Source organism: Synchiropus splendidus, chromosome 2 (genome assembly GCF_027744825.2).
Source record: "Synchiropus splendidus isolate RoL2022-P1 chromosome 2, RoL_Sspl_1.0, whole genome shotgun sequence".
NCBI classification, from domain to species: domain Eukaryota; kingdom Metazoa; phylum Chordata; class Actinopteri; order Syngnathiformes; family Callionymidae; genus Synchiropus; species Synchiropus splendidus.
In genome coordinates, this window is record NC_071335.1 from 16531372 (window position 1) to 16551936 (window position 20565).

The following is a 20565-nucleotide window of genomic DNA, read 5'->3' on the forward strand; positions in this document are numbered from 1 at the left end:
TTCGTTGCAAGCATGTCCAAAGTGAGGCTAGTGGTTTGTGGCCTTCTGGATGAGGCGAGTGTTGTCATGGCTTTGTGTGTGTGGAAAACAGGTCTCAGGGCTACAACTAAGCCTGCTAGTTGGAGATAAATGTGCCCTTTAAAGATGACGCTAACCCAGCAAAGTCAACCTCTTGAGTCGTTAATGCTATTCTGGACATGGATTAGACATCAGACAGCTGCTGTCAAAAACTTTGAAATACCGGAGGCCATTATTAGTGACATCACCGATGTTAATCTGCGCACCGGCGTCACAGACCACTGACGTGTCTGTGCATCTTTATTCCACACGCGCTCCTCCCTCCATCTAATAAAGAAAACCATCAATTCAGTTTGGGCTTTCTCCCCCTCTAACCCACGTTTCGACGCAGCTTCATCACCCGCCCACCTCACATGTGATTTGACGAGCATCCTGGGTCACGATAATGTTCCTTAGCCAGACTATATAAGCAGCTACAAGTTCCATAAGCAGCCGAACAGCCCAGAAGCGCTGCGTAAAACCAGAGATGGAGAGGTCGCTCATCGCCGCGCTCTGTGTCGGACTGTCTCTGCTCATCTCGGTCCAACACGCCGACGCCTGGTACAAACAGTCCACCGGACCCAGCTACTACTCCGTGGGCCGAGCGTCCGGGCTGCTCTCCGGCATCAGGAGGTCACCGTACGTCCGCAGGTCCGAGTCCGCGGAGACAGTGATGGACGTGGGAGAGTCGGCGAGTAACAGCGTGCTGCAAGACGCCAGCAGGCAGATCTCCATCCTCAAAAGCATGGTGAGCACCCCCGCGTGGTTTGACGTTCGTTAATGCTTCATTAAGACTGTAAAACTATGCGAATTAAAATGGAGAAAACCGTGCGTAAATGCGCGGCTACGGAGAGAAATACCAGTAAAGACAGAAAGATAATTGAAATAGTCTTTCAGCAATAAATTTTTTTTATTGTAAATATAGCCTCAATTCAACTCTAAATTAGTGTATTTTAAATCCAATTCTGCACAATTACTTTTCTCATATTTGCTTATAAAGAGAAGTCCAGCGTGCAATATTCGAGCGAGACTTGTGTCATTTACAGGCCATCTGTGTGAAGGACATCTCTCCAAACCTTAAGACCTGTGAGCTGATGCAGGACGGCACGGGAACCTTCCAGTGCAAGGCGGATGTCTTCCTCACCCTGGACTCGCTGGACTGCCTGTCTGCATGAGGACGGCTCTGCTCCTCTGCTCATGAACCGCCCCGACGACTCCGGAGAAATATGTGGGATGAAGTTGAGGAAGAGATCTGTGGCCCGTTGTCAGACTCCTCTTTTAATCTGCTGTACTCCACTTGCTTTCACTCAGTATAAAGATTACGGATTGTGAAAAACGATATAAAAAGATGACATCACAATTTTCCTGTTTGACCCCCCCTCCTCCCCCTGGCCCTCTCTGATGCAGATTTCCTGTAAATGGCTATGGTTTATTTTATCTATTAAAAGGAACAAAGACATAAAATGATGTGGGGCTCCACGTTTGTTTTGTTATGAAGCAGAGGAGATCTGCGGCGTTTCACTGGTTTGCTCCTGGAATAGGTCGGCTCCCTCCACACTGACGGCCCCCACAGAGCAAATGCCACACAAATGACAAAGACATTGCGTAGTTTCAGCAGTCAGTGTTGGTGCATATCACATATCGAAGACAGCCTCCGAAATGAAATGGTAAGTTTCAGTCAAGTCAAAACTTCCTCACTCCTCAGACGTCGATGCTGCTTGAGTTACGATGGACACACAACAGAAGACAGACGAGCACTGTGGCGTGGACCACCTGACAGACTTATAGTAAATCAGCGCTCTGCCCACACACACAAACAAAGAGGGGGCCGCATAGCATCAGCTTGTTTTGGGGTTATAAGTGCAGCAACGTTCCTTCAGAAGCATCATTGTAAAAAAGGGAAAAAAAAAAAAAGTCCAGTTCATCGCTACAGAAGCGACACCGCTTCCAAGTTCTCCTTAATGATGGTGTCCATGACCACCTGGAAGACCACCTGGATGTTGGAGGTGTCGGTGGCCGTGGTGAAGTGGTGATACACCAGTTTGCTGGGAGTGTTATTTAGGGAGATGAAGGTCGCGGCGATGAATCTGGCGGCCGAATCCACGTCACAGTCTGCACCTGAGGGAGAGACTTCACAGTGACACATCTGTATTCTGAACAGAAGCCGGTGAGGCCTTCATCATTTTCAATAGCTCCACACCAAAACTCTGCTGATCAAGCAAGACCTGAAGACATAAGATGACACAGCGTCGTACCTTTAAACTGCGGCAGGTACAAGCGCAGGTGTCGACCAGAGTGCAGTATCTTGTCTTGAAATAAGTCAATTTTGTTCATAAACAATATCTGCAAGAAAGAACATGAAGCGGTGACATGTGACTTCTCCAGAGAAACAATCAGATCCATGTCAAAGATCATCGATTCCGTCGCAATTTTGGAGCCAGATGAAGCTAATACATCAACCGTCGTCATAACGCGGTTTATTGTGTCGGTCACAGGGAGATGATGGTGGTGGATCAATGGACATCGCTCTCGAATTAGCGAGCATTATTCAATCTGTGAGCAGCTTCGGGGAATGATATCATCCTTACTCCAGCTGGTTCTGAACCCCTAAGTTGGAAACCAGCATTGCCATGAGGTTGGTCTCATGAAGCTAGTGTTTTGTTTGTTTGTTTTTTTTTTTCAAAAAAAGGGAGCAAACCAAAAGACAGTAGATAAAGAATATTCAATGTAACCTTAATTTTCCATTTTACTAGTATGACATAGAAATGTGTGGTGATGCCTTGACATTATATGATATACATTTTTGGCTTTACATACATATAAACACGTTTTATTTTGAGATTCAATATAATATATAAATCATAAACATTGGACGATCTTTTTACCAGGTGAATGTTTTGGTAACTGTGGGTAAAACAATAAGCTATAAAGACACTTTTTGTCAGTGTATTTATTTATTTTTAAAAAGGTAAAACTACTTTTTAAAAAGCGCATCACAAATGTGAAGAATCCAATTTAAAAGGGGGAAATGGGATAAACCTTAAAAAAATAAAGATTTTTCAATTTAGAATTTTTGAAAAGTGAACAATGAAAAAAATACAATACACGTAACATTCGACGTAGGACCTGCTCGACTTGCGTCCACCCGTACTTACGACCACGGCCAGCAGATGCCAGCAGATGCTTTAAAAAAAAATTTTTTTATTCAACGTCTGGCATCGCGTACGACAGTTACAGCAGCACAGGATCCCAGCATCTCACTCTCACACAGCGATCTACCACTACAGTAATACCTATAACCCTCGCGTCAGCTATTTTGAATGGCATTCGAATCTGACTTAGTACCGGTTGGTCAGAACCAATCCCGGTTGTAAGTCAGATGTTAGGTGTATGTTGTTGTTTTGCTCGTGGGGGCCGCACAGCCACAGGCAAAGGTCCACATGTGGCCCCCGGGCCACACTTTTCCCACCTCTGAACTCAAGTGTTATGGCAGATTTAGCGCCGTCCCTGGAAACAACTTTCATTTCTCAGCTGAAGACCTGTTCAAGTCCTCCGCAAACTAGTCTTTTCAATATGTTTCAGAGCGACATCTAGACTGTCGCGATTGGGCTGCTGCCTTTGTGGATAACTACTGAACAATGTTAAACACTATCTTTTAGTGAATACACAGGGTTCATTTGTGCTGAGGGCGTGTTGTTGATCAACTCACTGATGGCAAAATACGTCTGTTATTTTCCTTGCCTTGACATCACGGACACACCGACAATTAAAACAAAGCTAAAGCCTCACTCAACCCTCCCCGCACATTATGAATATAATTACCAGAGCGGAGCCACAATATTCACCGTGACAGGCCTTTGGAAAGTTCAGAAAACACATCTGACATTCGTGTCAACTGGCACTGTCCTGCCATCCAACTCGGCTTTTAATGCGAGTTAAGTGGGACGAATTGAAAGAGTTGATGATTGTTTTAATTCCGTTATTTAGCGGAAACCTTAATGGAAAAACACTCAGGGAGGGAAAGTGTCACGGAACTTTTCATTACAGCCCCTGCCGTAATTACAAGTGACAGGCGACGCAGAGGCTGCAGGTCGAGCCGTGGCAGTGTGTTCGTGTCGGAGCTTGAAATGTGATACGGCTGACTATCATCGGCGGCAGTTCCTCACCATGGATGTGCTGCGGAAGAAGACGTTGTTGCAGATGGAGGAGAAGAGCTTCATGCTCTCCTGTAAACGATTCTGCGGGGATCACACCCAAAAGTTTTAGTGAGAGTGGAGAGTGAGCTCAGGGGTCTAGGCGACATTTTTTTACCATGGAAGGGTCTTCCACTAGAGTCATGTCATAACCGCTGAGCGACACCACAAAAAGAACCGCCCTGACGTCCTCAAAACAGCCGATCCACTTTCTCCGCTCGGTCCGCTGGCCTCCGACGTCGTACATCCTTAAAACAGAGAAGAACAGAGCCGTTCTTTAAAATATTTGTGACTCTTAAATCCTCATTTATCACACCACCCATTCAAAAAATGAGTCTCCATGATCTATGATGTTTGCTGATGATATGGTGTAATGTTAACAATATGTTTGTGTTATTCTGTGAGCAGATAAGCAGGGGGACGGGTCAGGGGTTGCACAACAGGAACAGGTGGTCATAATGTTATGGTAGATTAACGGACTGAAATCTCACAGCAATTCACTGACTAGATCTAAGCCTCAATACTGATGCGATCCACTGACAACATGGGGCGGCCAAAAATGCAAAGGTCAGGCAGATCCAGAGAGAAACACAACAGGAATCTGAGCATCGACTCTGATGTGGCATCACGCATCTTCTCTGTCACCATTCATCCAGTTACAGAGAGGAAGCTGGGACTGGTGGAATCACGACACAGGTCATTAAAGAGGGGGAGAAGGACTGCACAAGGACCACACACAAACCAAGCTAACACAATTTTCCTTAATCTTTAAATAACACGATTATCAATGAGTCATTCGTTCTCACTGTTATGGCTATTCCTCTGTAATATTCAACTTTAATGTAAGGTGGATTCAGACCATTCTTATTTCACACATTTGAATTTGATTATTATGGTCTGGCCTCACCTACAGGCCCAGTTTCTGTCCTTTGAAGTCAGAGTGCAAATACAAAACCGATCATGAAGCAATACTTTTGACTTTTAAGTATTTAAATATCACAGCTGTTTATGTACTTCTTATTTTGTCCTTTTCAAAAAGGCCCCATTACTCAGGATCAGTTGGAACAAAAGCCTCCACTCACTGTGGCCCTTTGAGGACCAGGACACCCTAGTTCTCAGCTAAATGTTCACATCTTCATTCAGCTCAGTAGTTGTCTCCATTTGCCTCCATCTTGTCGTCCAACATTGTTGCTCCTGACCACACAACCACACCATGTGACTTCTGATCCTACGCAACCAGAGTGTCTTCATCTTCCACCTTCTTAAAGTATCTTGAATTCAGTCTTAGCTCTTATTTTGCTGCGGCAGCGCTGGTTCAAAGACCACAGAGCAGCAGTAAGTGAATTCTTCTGTGAGGACTAGAGCGAGTCTGTCCATTTAAACTTCCTGTGCCGCTCTAATGTTATTCTGCCGTCTGTCCTGCTGCTTCATTAGGGTTTATTTCTCGTCAGGAGAAAAATCTAATCACCCAATCACAGAGCAGCGGAGGCATTTCGTATATGTTTTTCTCAGGCTCAATCTCAGAAGCGGTAAAAAATTGAAGTGTATGTTGTTGAAGTACCGGCCTCAAAGGAGCGTTGGAAAACTCAAGGTCTTTATTGTTCTGGTGCCTTCCTCCGTCTCTACGGCTCAATCCCAGCCAAAACTTTGCACACAAACACCATTTACACTGATTTAGAAGGCGACACTTTCTCCAAATTATTTTCCATGTAAATGAGAGATGATGAAAACAAAGAGACAGTAGGTGGCGCTCTTTGTTTCCCACCCAAACAAGGCACCACTCGAGTAAGTGAAAGCTAGCGTTGTTCTGTAGAGAGGCCACTTGACCCAGACCTGGGCAAAGTACAGCTTTTTTTCCCAACCATGTATTGCAAATTGAATTTCATCACTATGAAATATATTTGTGATTTACTGTATATTGAGAATCATTACTGAAAATGTAGCACTAAACCATTGTATGAGCATAATTACACTATTTCTTTTTTTTCTTCTTCTTCTTCTTCTTGTTTCATCACATTACAGTCACAAACTAAGTTCAATTTAAGACTTTTTCCTTCTCCTTTTGGCTTAAAGGCCACTTTCGCTTGGCCTGGCTTTCGCATCAATTTCAGTTGAAATCACCTGAATTGGGACCAGGAAGCAATGCCAGAAACTACAGGAGCAGAGAGTTACAGAGATACATGAAGGCATCACACCTCATGCGTAGTCAGGTCCAGACTGTCACAACACAACATGTTGCACGAGGAGTTGCGATGTTCCAGAGGAGCAGGACTGCAGTGAGGAGCCTTCATCACGCAGGCATGCTCCAGCCACTGGAGGTCATGGACCAAGATCTAAACCTGAAGGGTGCAGGCTCAGTAGAAGACCATCTTCACCCATTTGTCTTTTTCTTGACATATTTTCCAGCCAGCTTACAAACAAAAATGTTTCTGCCAAAAACCCTTTAATGACCCTTTTGATGCCAAGTTTAAAATAATTGTATTCATTTATGCTAAGCTCTTCGTCGGCCCCAGGGACCTCACACACAGACGCACACCACACTGAACTGAGCCCAGTTATTTATCTCCTCACAAACACTGGCTGATAAGACTGAGAGGGGAGAGGAGTCGGGCCCCCATCCCGGGGCCTCCCTGCTCCCTTTCATATTGACACAAACAGCAAAAGGAAAATGACATAGATAAATAAATGGTGGCGCAAACGCAACCACTTCAAGGAGCATCCATCCATTCTTAACAAAGTCTCCTCTCACAACTCAAACTTTTCTCGACGTACGACTCTCAAGCATCAATACGAGGCGGCCGGGACGACGCACCTGAGAACGCGTCGGCAATGGATGAATCAAATTTGTCTGAAGGAGAGATTTTATTCTGTTTCACGCCGACGCCGCAATGCACAGGTGATTTAAATGTCAAACTACAGAGGGAAGAGAGAGGACGTGCTCCTCAGAAGTGATAGATCAGTGGCACACACACAACATTTCAAGTCAAATACATCCTGTTTAACCTTCTGAGGCTCATTTTTAATCTAATAAAACCAAACACTGGGAAAGAGATGATCAATCTTGCCGCTGTCACAGGTCGACCTCAGGAAGAGAGAGAGAGAGAGAGAGCGCACATTTTAACACCCGGAGATGAATAATTTCTTCTTCCACTCATCAATAAGAACAGCTGCTGTAACTTTGCTTGAGATTTAAACCAACATGTTTAACCCTTTCATGACAGGGTTTATGCTGATATAATGGAAGTGCAATAGTTAAAAAATGTGCCATGCAAAGTGAGTCCAACATCAGTCAGTTTTTCAGTCAGCTGAGTAACAGTTTAAATGGGAAAACCCCCCCGAAATGATTTCATTATTAGGACTCTAATATGACAAGATTACACAAAGAAATAAGTTATTTGACCTTTGAACTATTTAACATTTTTACAATAACAACCTATGCCTGCCAACCTTATATTATATGCTTTTCTGGGTGTATTATCCATGTTTTTTTAACTGGTGTGGTGGGACTAACCTCACTGTAACCGGTGCTCAAAAATGTGACACAGCAATGCCCAAATGACCTTCAAAAAAATATTTTTTAAATATATATATTACAATTTCCATAAATGTAATTTTCTGGACTGAGAAACCGCATGGATCTTTTAAATAGCGCAGACTGTTCAGTGGCTGAATGTACTGAGAACTTCTCGGCTTCTGAATGGAGCTGAAATGTGCATAAAAAATATGGCAGTGACAGGACCATTAATAAAGGGTATCTACTGGTGATGATGTACAACCTGGCTGACAGACTGCGACTATTGTATATCAGCATGAATCAGAAGTGTTTTCTGCATATATCCATCTAAATAAAGTGAGGGTTATTTCAAGAATCTTGAGGGAAACATGCGCTTTCTCTTAAATGCCTTTCAATTAAATTGCATTTCATTAGTAGTAGTGTTTTCATTTTGTTATTGTAATACTGCGTTTCATTTTAATTACTTCACTGAACATTTTTTGTTTCATGCTTTCGTGTAGTGAGGTAGAACACTCCACTGTATAAATAAGTTGTTGTAGTCATCGATATATGTGCTGTTATATGGCAACATCTTTTTACATCATGGTACTCTGTGGTCCATTTTTAACTGTACAGTATCCAGGATGCTGACTGGCTCAGTGAAGGAACATCAAGGAGCACTTATCTCAGCATCCTCTCTTCACATTCAGACCTTGGAGATCTCAGAAAGTCTCCAGTGTTCTCGTGCAGGTGAATCTGTTTTGAGCTCTGCAATGACAGGTACATGTCTTCTAAAGGTTCCACACACACAGTACTCTTTTCACATTACCTTTTAATTACTGGAACTTTTTTCAGACCTCAGAAACTCAGAAACGTACTGACAACTTGTTACGACATAGAGGGAAAGGTGGGCTGGTTCAGTGGCTTATTGATCAAATATGAACCCTGCTGCTCCACTGATAAGGCATGAATCCGTGCGTGTGTATATGTGTGTGACAGTAGAAGTTGCCATATTGACGTATCGAATGATCCCTCCCATCTAAATTCTACGTCTCAGACAGTCACGAGGCTGTAGAAAGAGATAAGAGCGTCAAAACTAGACGTCACTGCGGACTAGTCAGCGTGTACGCCCTAAGAACACTAGGTGGCAGTAGCGGGAGTGGGGCTTTCCATTACCTGAAGATGAGGTGATTGACTTTGAACTGGGTCTCGATCACGCCGGTGGTCCTCAGGCGTACACGCAGAACATCCATCTCCGATGGAATGTAGTCCAGTGACGTGATGCGGGACATGTTCTCGAAGAAACTGGAGAACCGCAAGGTCACGCAGGCGGAGGAGAAGAGCAGCAAGGGAAAGACAAAAGAGCCATATTTGCATGGGAGAGAGACAGAAGATCAAAAGCAAACAAACGGCTGCCTGTGAGACGCGTGCAAACAGGTGTGCAGTGATAAGACTGGAGCCGAAGGGTAGCGCATCATATTTTGGTGGTTCCATCATATTTACGCACTGAGGCACACATTTCCTCCCACTGATAAGTGCTGAGTGTGCGCGGGTGACATTCTCAAGTCGACAGCTCAAGTCAGTGGACACTTCTGCTTTGGTGATCAATTAATCTATACAGTATGTGTTTGTTCTCCCTGAATGGTCCCTCCAAACACTCTGATTTCCTCCCAGTTTCTGGACGCAATAATACACAGCTTGGTTTGTTTCGTTTAAAACGACAATGCTTTACATGACCAGTCAGTTAAAGTTACATTTCATTTGTTGTGTGTGAGTGTGCAGACATGAGCTGGGGGTCTCAAGCAGCGCGGCTGTCGGTGTAGATCACCCTGCGCAGAGGCCTGTGGTCGGGCCTGAGGATGAGAGCAGACGGCCTCCTGGTGAGTCGCTGCTCTCGCTTTCCTCACGTCATCTCCTCTCAACATGTTTCTTTGGTGGCTGTGCAACCTTTAGTTAAACTAAATTTAGAAGACAAGGAATAAAAGATTGTGTGAACATGTGATGTAAATTCCAGGTTTATACTTATGCAATGCAGCTGAGTGAAGGCACTGAGGAACTGGAAAAGGACGGAGAATGAATAGATTAGTTTGCTTGAGCGCAGACGTTTTGGCTCCTGCTCCATCTGTGACCCTGATCCCCAGTGACAGCGCGCAGACGGCTGAACATCGGCTATTAATTTGGCCTCATTAGACCCCTGCGTCTGTGTGTGTCTGCAGCGCAGCGTGAGGGAGGACTGGAGGACGACTTACTACAGCGCCGAGTCATTGAGCTCGTATTCGTAACCCCGAGCCACCGCGGCTCTCACACCCTGGTCGGCCCACAAACACGACAGAGCGTGGCTCAGGAAGGGAAAGAGAACCTGGTCTTCGTCAAAACTTCGGCCACAGGACAGCACAGAGTGGGCGTGGACCTGCGAGGGACACACACGTGGAGAGATGACCACAGAAATGATGGCATCAAATCATGAACTCAGGGCTCAAATGAAAATGAACAGCCATAGCCCGAGAAACCTTCTTTTGACGAACATGCCTGGCCTCACTGAGGAAAATATGTCAACATATTTGAGTAAAGATTATTTCCAATATTTGTTGAAATAAACAAATGAAGCACAAGTTGCTAGAGTGAGATAAGAGAAGGAAAAAAAACATTAGAAATTATAATTTTTAATTACTCAACTTTGTTTTTGAAAACGTATACACATTTAAAAAAAAATATTTTTATTATTAAAATAAGATTTGATGCGCATGAACGCTGCCGTGTGTGGAACACTGAGGAACTGCTGCTCCTCAGTGGTCAACTGGGTGAATTGCAGTAAAATAAACGGTCTACCTTGTTTCTGCTGTTCGCCAGGTTGATGCGCAGGACGCCCATACCGTGGAGGACGAACTTCATGGAGGTCAGCAGGTTATCCAGCACTGCCGGCTGCCGAAACAGAAAGACGACTTGTTTTTAAAAATCCGCTTTTGCACCAGTACTCATATCGTGTCATGCGACATAGTGAGTGAATTTCAGTTATACATTGATGGTCTGTTGATTCCCTGAATTGGGTGAAAGGTTCCAAGGGCGAAAGGCGGGGGTCACCTTGGACAGGTCACTCAAGTCAATAAACGCCCATTTTTTCCATCACCTATTACGTAAGAAAATGGATCTTCAGACACCTGACAACTAGCTTACACTTGAGCATTACTCAAAAACACGTTCAGTTCTTATTGTGTTAGAAAGGCGCAGTGAGTTCTTTCCTTCGCCAGCAGACAAAAACAGATCACATTCCATCCAGATTCCATCACAGTCTGGTCGCCCTCTTGTCATCTTTGCACACAGATAGTGTGTCTCTCCTGACGTGCGATTGGAGACAAGCGTGACGCTGGTCGAGCAGCCGCTGACAGCGGCGCATCGATTAGCGCATCAGCTAATCGGCTCATCCATCTTAAGATCTGCCTTTCTACACCTGGAGATAAAAAAGAAGCAGCACCAACTACAAAACCAGCCAGAAGATGCGAGTGAATTTCTCAATCTTGATGAACACAAAACACTATCACACAAGTGTGGGAGTCATTCTTCCATGATCGTATTCACAGAAATGTAGCTGAGCGAGTCTCATTCCAGCTTCAGAAATCACATTCCACAACTCACTATCCAGTGCTCTGACAATATTTACATTTTTGTGAGCGAGTTACTGAAAACTAACAGAAAAACTGAGTTGTTTTCTCTCCAGAATGAGGTCTAGAGGATGGAGGGGGGACACAGATTGTGCACAGCAGCCTGTCAGATTGGAGGTGAGCAAAATATGTTAAATATCTGCTACAAAAATCATTACACTAGACGAGTATGAAAACATGCGTCATTACTCACATCTAATCTTCAGCAGTGACATGTCGACTCAGGTTACAGAGAGATGACACACCTGAGGCCTTGAGCTATGTGTGTGTTGAGACCTGGAATAACTATTCCTCACCTGAGCCAGCACTGAACCTGCCATAAAAAAATACTGTGCATGAAAATGAGACACAACTGGATGGAAACTGATGTCTCTTGTGACGTTGAGTTGTGTGTTTGTGCGTTGAGCCGATTCATTGCATAACAAATAAGAGTCACAGTCAAACACCTGCATAAACACGGGCACGCCGACAAGAAAATTATGATTTCAAAAACCGTGCGAGAAAGTATGAATGCTGCCTACTTTTTTTTAAGACACCGGTGGGGAAAAAGCTCATCATCCTGTTGGCTGAAAAACAACACGGCGGCCTCGGGCCACAAATAAAGAAGGGATGAGACAAAGAAGACCCCCTTTCTCTGCATCCCATGTTTCTCCCTGCAGGCTACTCTGTCATGGTTCGAAACAAAAGCTGGCACAGCCTCAAAGGTATTCTGGTGGTGCCTTCAGGAGGAGTCGGAGAAAGCAGTGGGATCACTTGTTCAGTTCAAGTCTGGGTCAGAAACGTTGGACAGTTATTCGACCACAATATCCAACACACACACCTGTGAAAAAATAGCTGGTGTATGTGTGTGTGTGTGAGAGAGAGAGAGAGAGAGAGAGAGAGAGAGAGAGAGAGAGAGGGGAGTGGCCGTGGGAGCTGGCTCGGCTCAGGAAGGGCAGGTTAGTGTTAATATTCCATCGTAAGAAGAGGCGTGGCGCTAGAACAAAAGAAGCTAAGTATGACAGTGAAAAACACCATCAGACCTGCTGACACATGAAAAACTGTCACTAGTCATGTCACACAAACTGTGGTTATGATGTGAACACTAACACTTCAATAATTTCTAAAAATATTTAAGATTTTGAGCCATAAATGGAACCAAATGTAAACAGTAGTGAACATGTTAAATCTGACTGCATACTTGGAGAATATTCCACCTGATTATAATAATAACAACAGGCTTAGATGTCAACACAATGTTCACCAACATCACACATGACTCAGGAGGCCTCCGTTGCTGGGATGACCATCAGTGGCAACAGAACTAAATGGATAACTGACATGAATAGAATCGGCTGATGACACAATTCACAGTGTGGTTGTGAGTCTGTTTGATGTGGGTTTGTGGGGATGATGTGCATGTGTGTGACATCTGCGGGTGTCAAGAGGAGCATGGATAGAAACAAAAAGGCCAGAACTTCCAGTGAAGATTGGGCCTCGGAAAAAGATGGCACTTCCTATGAGGTTCAGGAAGGAGAGCTCTTCCTCCCAACTCTGATCATGACACAAACAATGTCAAACACTTGTTAAACTTCCAGTAGGACCTCCACCCGACATGAGAATGGCTGTCGTCAGCCATGTTATGTTTACACTGCCATTATAGCTCCTGGACTGAAATGGAACTGAACTACACAATATTCAAGTGCAATACTTCACTTTGACTTGACTTTTTCATGCAAGTACATTGTCAGCCTGCGGTTTTTCGTACTAGTGGCTATTGGATGAAACATAACAAATCACAGCGCCTCCAATTCAAGTACAAAACTTAATTTGTCATACCTTGCTGTAGAAAAACTATACACTAAGACACTACAATTTGAGTCTTTTTTAAGCTATTCAAGCCAAGAACAGCTATTTGGGCCAATAATACAACTTTATTTTTAACGGAAATAAAAAGACCGACTGTCACAATATGAGGTCACAGATTGTAAAATATGTTCCTTAAATGAAGTTGCCAATTGCACAAGTTAAACACGCTCTACTCTAGTATGTAGTAAACTGCGCTCTCGGAGCGCCGCCAGTACTGGTTCTCGCAACTACGGTAGCCTCAGGAGGACACAAGAGTCTCACACATCTATGAAATATATTTGTGCAACAGAGGCACTGGCTATGTTTATTTAATGGTGAATGAAATGATTATGAGAACAAGGAGTAGCTAAAGCTACTATTTTTAGCTGTACTTTCACATTTGCTTGAACTGCTGCCAGGCAGAACAGCATGTAGCTCAGTTTACCTACTCTAGTAAAGCAGCACTGGCCTTCCAAGGGTGGTGCCGGAGAAGGTGCTCACCATCATCGAGACGGTGGAACTCCTCCACATGTTAAGGGAAGGGAGAGCGTGGGAGAGGCTTATAAGAGCGTGGGAAAGAATTTTGGAGTCCTAAAACTGGGGGTTCCGGTGGATACCTCCCGTGATAATTTAGGGATTACTGTGCTTTGTTTTGAGACTATACTACTTGTCTCAAAGGTGTCAAATGGCACTTTATGTGTGACAGCTTACAAACTTGGAGGAGTTAAGTTAAAATGTAGTCACCACACACAAAAAAATGTTCTGGATCCTGGTCATCGAGGAAACAGAAGTTGCAGCAGACGTTGAGATGAAGAATCTGTCACGTACACATTTACGAGTGAAAACGGCAGAGCTGCCCAGTCAGATAACAGTTAGTAATAAACCCTGATGGTCTCATGTCAGTTCCTCTGCATCTGAATTAAAGAGAGTGGGAGGTTTGCAGCCGCAGCACACAGACCACAGAGCATCTAAAAATACTGCTGCTTAAAAAACAGATGTCCATCCAATCGAAAAATCACCACTTGCTTTGTTGAAAACGGTGTTTTAAAAGCTATATTTATGTCGGGCGAACTCGTAACTCAGCATGACACACGTAAAATATCTGTTATTGTCCAGCAGATGGTTTAGATTCGGTCATTTCAGTTTACTTCTTGTCTGATGATCATGAGCCACTTCACTTTAAAGTATAACCTGCGTATCTAAAGATCAACAAGCTGTCCAATAAACAGAAGTATCAAAGGCCCAGAGAGGCAGAGAAAAGTGTGAGGGTGGGACGACAGAGCAGCCTGCTGAACCATGACAAGTCTGCTTCAGTCATCACCTTTGAATTGTCCACACACATGTGGGAGGAAAAGGAGGATGAGGACTGAGACTCCTTCAGGACAGGTGTGTTGAGAGTCTGGCCCATGAGATTTCAAATTTCCCACAAAGAAAAGTCATGAGTGTGTGAGTCAGTGGTCGCATATTTGTGCATGTGAGAAGGGAGCCTTCGAGTGTCTGTCAGAGGCACGGATGTGCGCTTGTGAAATTTCATCTTTACGTGAGGTTTCGAGGGCACTGGAGAGGTTTCAAACATGTACGCAAAAGACGTTTCAAATGTGTGTTCCAGATGTTTCATATGAAGTTCCTTCACCTGAACTGTGCAGGGAAAGTAAAGTATCTATTGAGGAAGTCACATTTGAGGATGTAAAAAGTGTGTGACACGGGAGCTGGAACTTTCACATTCAAGTGCTGGTGGTTTTGTACATGTGCGGGTTAGTGTTTGAATGTGGGTGCCTTAAATTATAAGAGGGAGATACGAGGAGTTTCATGCGGGTGACCAACAGGTTCTCCATGTACGTGTGGGACTTTTAAATTCGTGCGTACCAGGAATTGCAGCAACATTTTGCCCTTAGCACTTAATTTGTTGGTGTGAGAAGTTTTAAAAGTGTGTGCGAGAGATATGCTTGCCTTTATATGGACGTGTGAGAAAAAGGTTTCATAAGTGTGGGAGACAGATTTCCTAGATATGTCTATGTCTATGATATGACTAAACTCACTCACTCACTCCCCACGCCACATTCTTCTTTACTCAGCTGCACTTTAATTCCCAAACCTCCCTCAGGATTTCCTCAGACTCATGCACCACAAACATTCTGACGTCGTGACAAGGCTCCATCTGATCTTGTATTGGTTTCCTACCTTGAAGCTGCTGAGCTCCTGCCTGGTGAATCCATTACTGTGGATGATCTTCATCTGCTTCACCAACGTGCTCTTGCCGCTCTCAGCTGCCCCTGAAGACGACCTCAAGGTTACGTCACGATGAAGCGCACAGATTTACATCTAAAAGAATCAATTGGGTCACAGGATTTCAGGGAGTCACCATAAGTTTAACTGCAGAGGCAGATTCAATCTCCTGCAGCGCAATCGTATGTTATTATTGATCACTTGTATATCATCTATTGTTGGAGTCACTCTGTTCAACAAATTCATACAAAAAAGACTTTCATCTTTGAAGATACTGAGATTGTTTCATTGGAGCGAAGTGTGAAATTGAACATTGCAGCACTGTATGGTGTCGAGCTGTGGTGGGCGTGGCACAGGCCTCTTCCTGTATTCATCATGAGGTCACTTTAAACACCCATTTATGCTCCCTTTACCTATGAAATTGTACCTATCCATTTCAAACAATATTACTGTCACTGATCACATGCTCTTTACGTTGGTATTGCTGGGGGATGGAGAATTTCTGTCATTGTTACTTCCACAACTGTTATATGTATCGGGTAGTAACAGCAACACTGCCCCCACATTTTCTTTATTTATGGACGAAGTGAAGGCAGAGCACAGACAGAAGGCTCCATCGGTTTCCAGATCTGTACGTAACGTTGAGCATAAATGTGCCTTTAATCTGACCAGGTAGTGACTGTTGTGACATCTAAGCATAAAAGACGAAAAGTCTATTTCATTATTGTGATATTCACTTGCATTCCATTTTTTCCCAACAATTAGAAACTATTCCACCATATTTGCCAGTTTATATTATTACATTTGACGTTTTTTTTATGAGATTACTACATATTTTTTATTAGTTACATTTTTGTGTGTTTAGTGTTCTTTTTTATTTACTGCATTTTGTATTGTATTTGTATGTTTACTAACAAACCATATTTAAAATATACATTATTATTAAATAACAAGAGAACAAATACATACATGCAAAAAAAAAAAAGAAACTTTATGACACTACATTTTTCCAAATAACTTGACAGACCCCCTGGAAAGGCTCCATGCTTCTATGTTTGGGTGTAGGAGGAAACTTGAGGGACAAGTGCAACCCAAAGAGCAATTATCAGAGCTGCCTTGTGGTCAGGAGACAAGACTGCACTTCTTTGGAGTAACCGCACGCAGCTTTACTTCGTAAATGTTTTCTGCTTTATTGTATATTTTAAACAAATAACCGGCTGCCATTCTTTCAATTTGGACAAAGGGCACCGCCATCTTCTCTCTACTACCAACAAGTCAAGTGGCTATTAGTGACATCACAAGAATCTTTTATTCAGTTTCCACCTATTATTGTGGCCATCTAGAAACACAGAGCCAAAACCTGATTCACATCCTGCTATTTCCTACAGACAGATTTACACAGCAAACTTGGGGTTTTGCACTAAAATAGACTTAAGCTGTAATTAAATACAAAGTGGCCTACTTTCATGTTCGGCCTTATATTTGCTCAGAGGCGCACCGCGTTTTAAAACCGGCCTCTATTTTTATTTGACTTATCATCATTGCTCCTGGAAATGAATCTTAGGTCACTTTGTGCTCCCTGTCCTTGAAAGCGATCACACATTATACACAGCCACATTGTGGCTCACTTTGTTTTCATATTTCACGTTTTGTTGATTATTTATTTGTTGTATGAGTAAAACGCTTTTCATTAAATGACACTTAATAGTGGACAAAGTGGATACTTCATCCAGAATTCCGACTCTATTGTGCGTTAAAAAGCCTAATAATAATATTGAACATGTGAATAAATCTGAGTGAGAAAAGTACTATTGCAACAGAATGCTGTGGGGCGGGAAATAAAGCAAGAAAGTAACACGTAAATGAATTAGGAAATATACGAATGAAACGTGAGGAAATGTGAAATTAAAATTGTGGATATTGAAAGAGTAAAATGTGGGCTAAAATGTTTGATGCTCGTTGGAAGTAAGTGGCACTTTAACAGTTTCCACACGTTGAATTAAACTAAGTAAGTGGCGCTTTAACAGTTTCCACACGTTGAATTAAACTAGTGTAGTGTTTGTTTACATGTGAATTCGGCTCCCCGCACTTCAAATCACTCCCACGTGACGTTCCGAATTTAAACCCCACGAGTCTGTGATGATCGACAGTGCGCCTCACCGAGCAGAAGTATTTTCACCGTGTTCATCTCCCGTTTGGCGGACTCGTACAGTTCTCGGTCTATCCTGGTGCTGTGGATCCGGGCCCTCTTCTCCTCCTCTGTGACTTCGGTACCGAGGCACAGACCCATGCCGATCACGCATCCCCCCCGCCACCACCGGGGGTCCAGACTGCGGTCAAGCCCAGTGATCCAACAGGCTAAAAGCGCTCCGGAAAGGTGCCATTCCTCCACGGGAGGAAACTGTCGCCACACGGCAGGTCCGAGTTTGTAATTTCCTTCATCGGTTATGAGCCGTGAACGCACCAAACTTCGAAGTTCGAACTCCACTTCAACCGCCTTGGCAAGGAACCCAAACTTGAGGTTCCTCCTACCGCGGAAGCCTCCAGCACAGATGGAAAACTTTTCGACTTCCCAGGGAAGTGACGTGGAGGTGAAACTGCTGACAGCGCGCTTTCACCTCCTCTACCTGGGACCGAGGGGCAGGAGTGGCTCCCGTGCTGCGGGGGACGGGCCCGCTTTGTTATCCGGGAAATGTATTCAAAAGAAATATTCTATTAAAAAGAAGTAGAAAAACCAGGAAAATGACATTCGGTTTGACTGGAAATGAAGGGAATTTAGACATTAAAGTCTTCAATCAACTATGCAGAACAAAGGTTTGAAGACTCACAAGTCACAATATCAAGACTTTTAAAATTGGTTTGACCTTAATATCGATACAAAATAAATGTGCTCAGTAATCTTTTTTTTTAGAGTGCAATAGGTGTCAGTTCCAAATAATATTCTCCAACATAATATTTAGAAATAAATTTTTGGAATTTTAAACTGCTAGATTTTAAGTTAAAGTGAGTGAACATTGTTTTGCTGATCAGGTGTTGGCTTTCTGCTACACATTTTGATGAAATTTACACGCATGTTGATGGACAATTCTGTAGTGAAGCATGAGCGGTGAAGTTTGTTTTTGGGTAGAACTTATTTATACTTATAAAATTAGCATCGCTGGCAGTGTAGTGAGGAAAAAGAGCTTTGTCGTGAGGTTGGCATGAATATTGGAAAGACATTTGAGTTGACGTTGACTTTAGCAGTAGCAGGGTGACAAGCAAGCTGCAGCTGAAGAGTCCTTATTCCGTGCTTCACAGGGCTCCTGAGCTCCACAAGCTCGCACATCTCTGTGGTGCTCAGCTGAGTGACCAGATCAAATCCTCCTTTTTGTCTGTATTGACAGCTAGCAGTTTTTTGTTCCAGTCATGAATGGGAAGTGCAGCTTCTGCACCGCTGCGGCCTCATTTCATCCACTCAGTGAACCGTGCTTGTCTGCTGATCCAACAAAGACCCCGGCTGTGTGTTCAGATACAGACATCATGTGACGCTTGGACATACGCAGAATCTGATGCATTCATACTTGTCAACAGAGTTCAGCCATGTAAATCAATTCCTGTGCATTGATATGGAACATTTAAAAAGAAACAAAGTACTGAGAAGCATCTGAGAGAAGAACAATCTGACTGCATACCAGTGCAAAGCCACTTTGGTGACCTCTCAGGAAGGTACCCCAACTCTGTCTGTCATTGCACCCCTGAGAGCAAAGCCTGTCCTGTGACTCTGTGGTGGTGAAGCTAAAAAAGCTATTCATAGATATGCATACCGCATTTTTAATTTACTAAACACAACCAAATGTTTCATCAAGATTTTATTATCACGTTTAAATCTAGATCAGAATCAGAAAAACTGCATTAATCCCAAAGGAATTTTGTACAATTCTAAATAGTAGTACATCGTGACTGCAGACTGTGTGTGCATGAATGTATGCTGTGTTGTCTCATGAAAGGCAGTCACTGTATGATTATTTGAACATTCATTTCATATAAATTTGATGAAACAATTTCACATCCATTAACCAACTAAAAAAGTACATGTTACTAAGTCTAGTTTTTAGCACCATACATGCAGCCGTGAGGTGGTTGATCCTGGATCCCCATCAAATAATGTAGAGCAAAGGACTCTTCTGTTCTCCTTCTATTCTTCTGTTCTGCTCTGCACCTCTGTACCAACTGAAATATTCTTCTCAAATGCTTGAACATTTCTCACTGGCTTAGCCATGATGCTCTTCAAGGAATATTGGATGAGGTTTATCTCAATTTCCGAGAGAAGAGACAGTTCAAGTTTATTTAGGATAATGATCTATTTCCGCCACATGGGGGCGCAATGGATGCGTCATTGTTCTCCGTTCAGTTTCTTGGTTTAAGTCGCCTGTTATGAATCATGTCCCTTTTGTTTGATTTATTTTTTTTCCATATGCGAACCTTTTAAAAATGTGACCTCTTGGCTAAGGTTGCGTTTATATGGTATATTTTGTATATTTTGTGTATATTTCATGTCACGTTACTGAGTGAGTTATTTTGTTTTCTTGCATAGGTGGAAGCTGAAACAAATTAGAAGTCTGTTATCCGTGAAGGAAAGTGTCTTGTCCTTCTGTTCACACCACTTTCTACCATCCAGTCCAGTTATTCAGTGCTTATGCAGAGCGCTCATGTTCTATGCTTTTGTTCCCCAGGAAGGGAGGCAGAGAAAGACAGTTAAGGAAAGGATGATGTTTGGAGTTCAACAGTGTGAGCACAGCTGCAGGAGGCGGCAGGGTTCCAGTCTCTGACTGGTTCCATCTGATGACCCCGGCGCTGGCCAAACATGTACTGAAGGAGGAGCCAAAGAGGGAGAACACCACCAGCACAACACTCATGCATGCCACTACTGATAAGTTCTACCATGAGTTCTTTTTGAGCCTATTGCTGGTAGTAATGGTTCAGTCGCGAATGATGCAGCACCTGCACTTATTCTATTAGATTAGATTAGATTATATATCTGCCGTTTTATGGAGGACGAACTAGACGACGAGAACTTCTTTCTGCCAATCCCTAGACCATCGATGACATCACCAACTCAAGGGCAGGAGGC

General features: G+C 43.3%; 2 protein-coding genes across 2 annotated transcripts; one reads left to right on the forward strand and one right to left on the reverse strand.

The window, feature by feature from the left end:
* The first annotated feature begins 440 nt into the window (after window positions 1-440).
* LOC128753996 (neuropeptide B-like) lies at window positions 441-1509 on the forward strand. The gene is made up of 2 exons (XM_053856270.1): window positions 441-805; window positions 1104-1509. Exons 1-2 carry the CDS (start codon window positions 545-547, stop codon window positions 1230-1232), a joined length of 390 nt encoding a protein of 129 aa, XP_053712245.1. The 5' UTR covers window positions 441-544; the 3' UTR covers window positions 1233-1509.
* On the reverse strand, window positions 1216-18027 carry LOC128753981 (guanine nucleotide-binding protein G(o) subunit alpha-like). The gene is made up of 9 exons (XM_053856252.1): window positions 17616-18027; window positions 15411-15502; window positions 10573-10665; window positions 9993-10153; window positions 8920-9048; window positions 4369-4498; window positions 4224-4295; window positions 2313-2400; window positions 1216-2175 (listed from the first exon to the last, which is right to left on the reverse strand). The coding sequence occupies exons 1-9, from the start codon at window positions 17743-17745 to the stop codon at window positions 1985-1987; spliced, it is 1086 nt and encodes a 361-aa protein (XP_053712227.1). The 5' UTR covers window positions 17746-18027; the 3' UTR covers window positions 1216-1984.
* Window positions 18028-20565: the final 2538 nt, after the last annotated feature.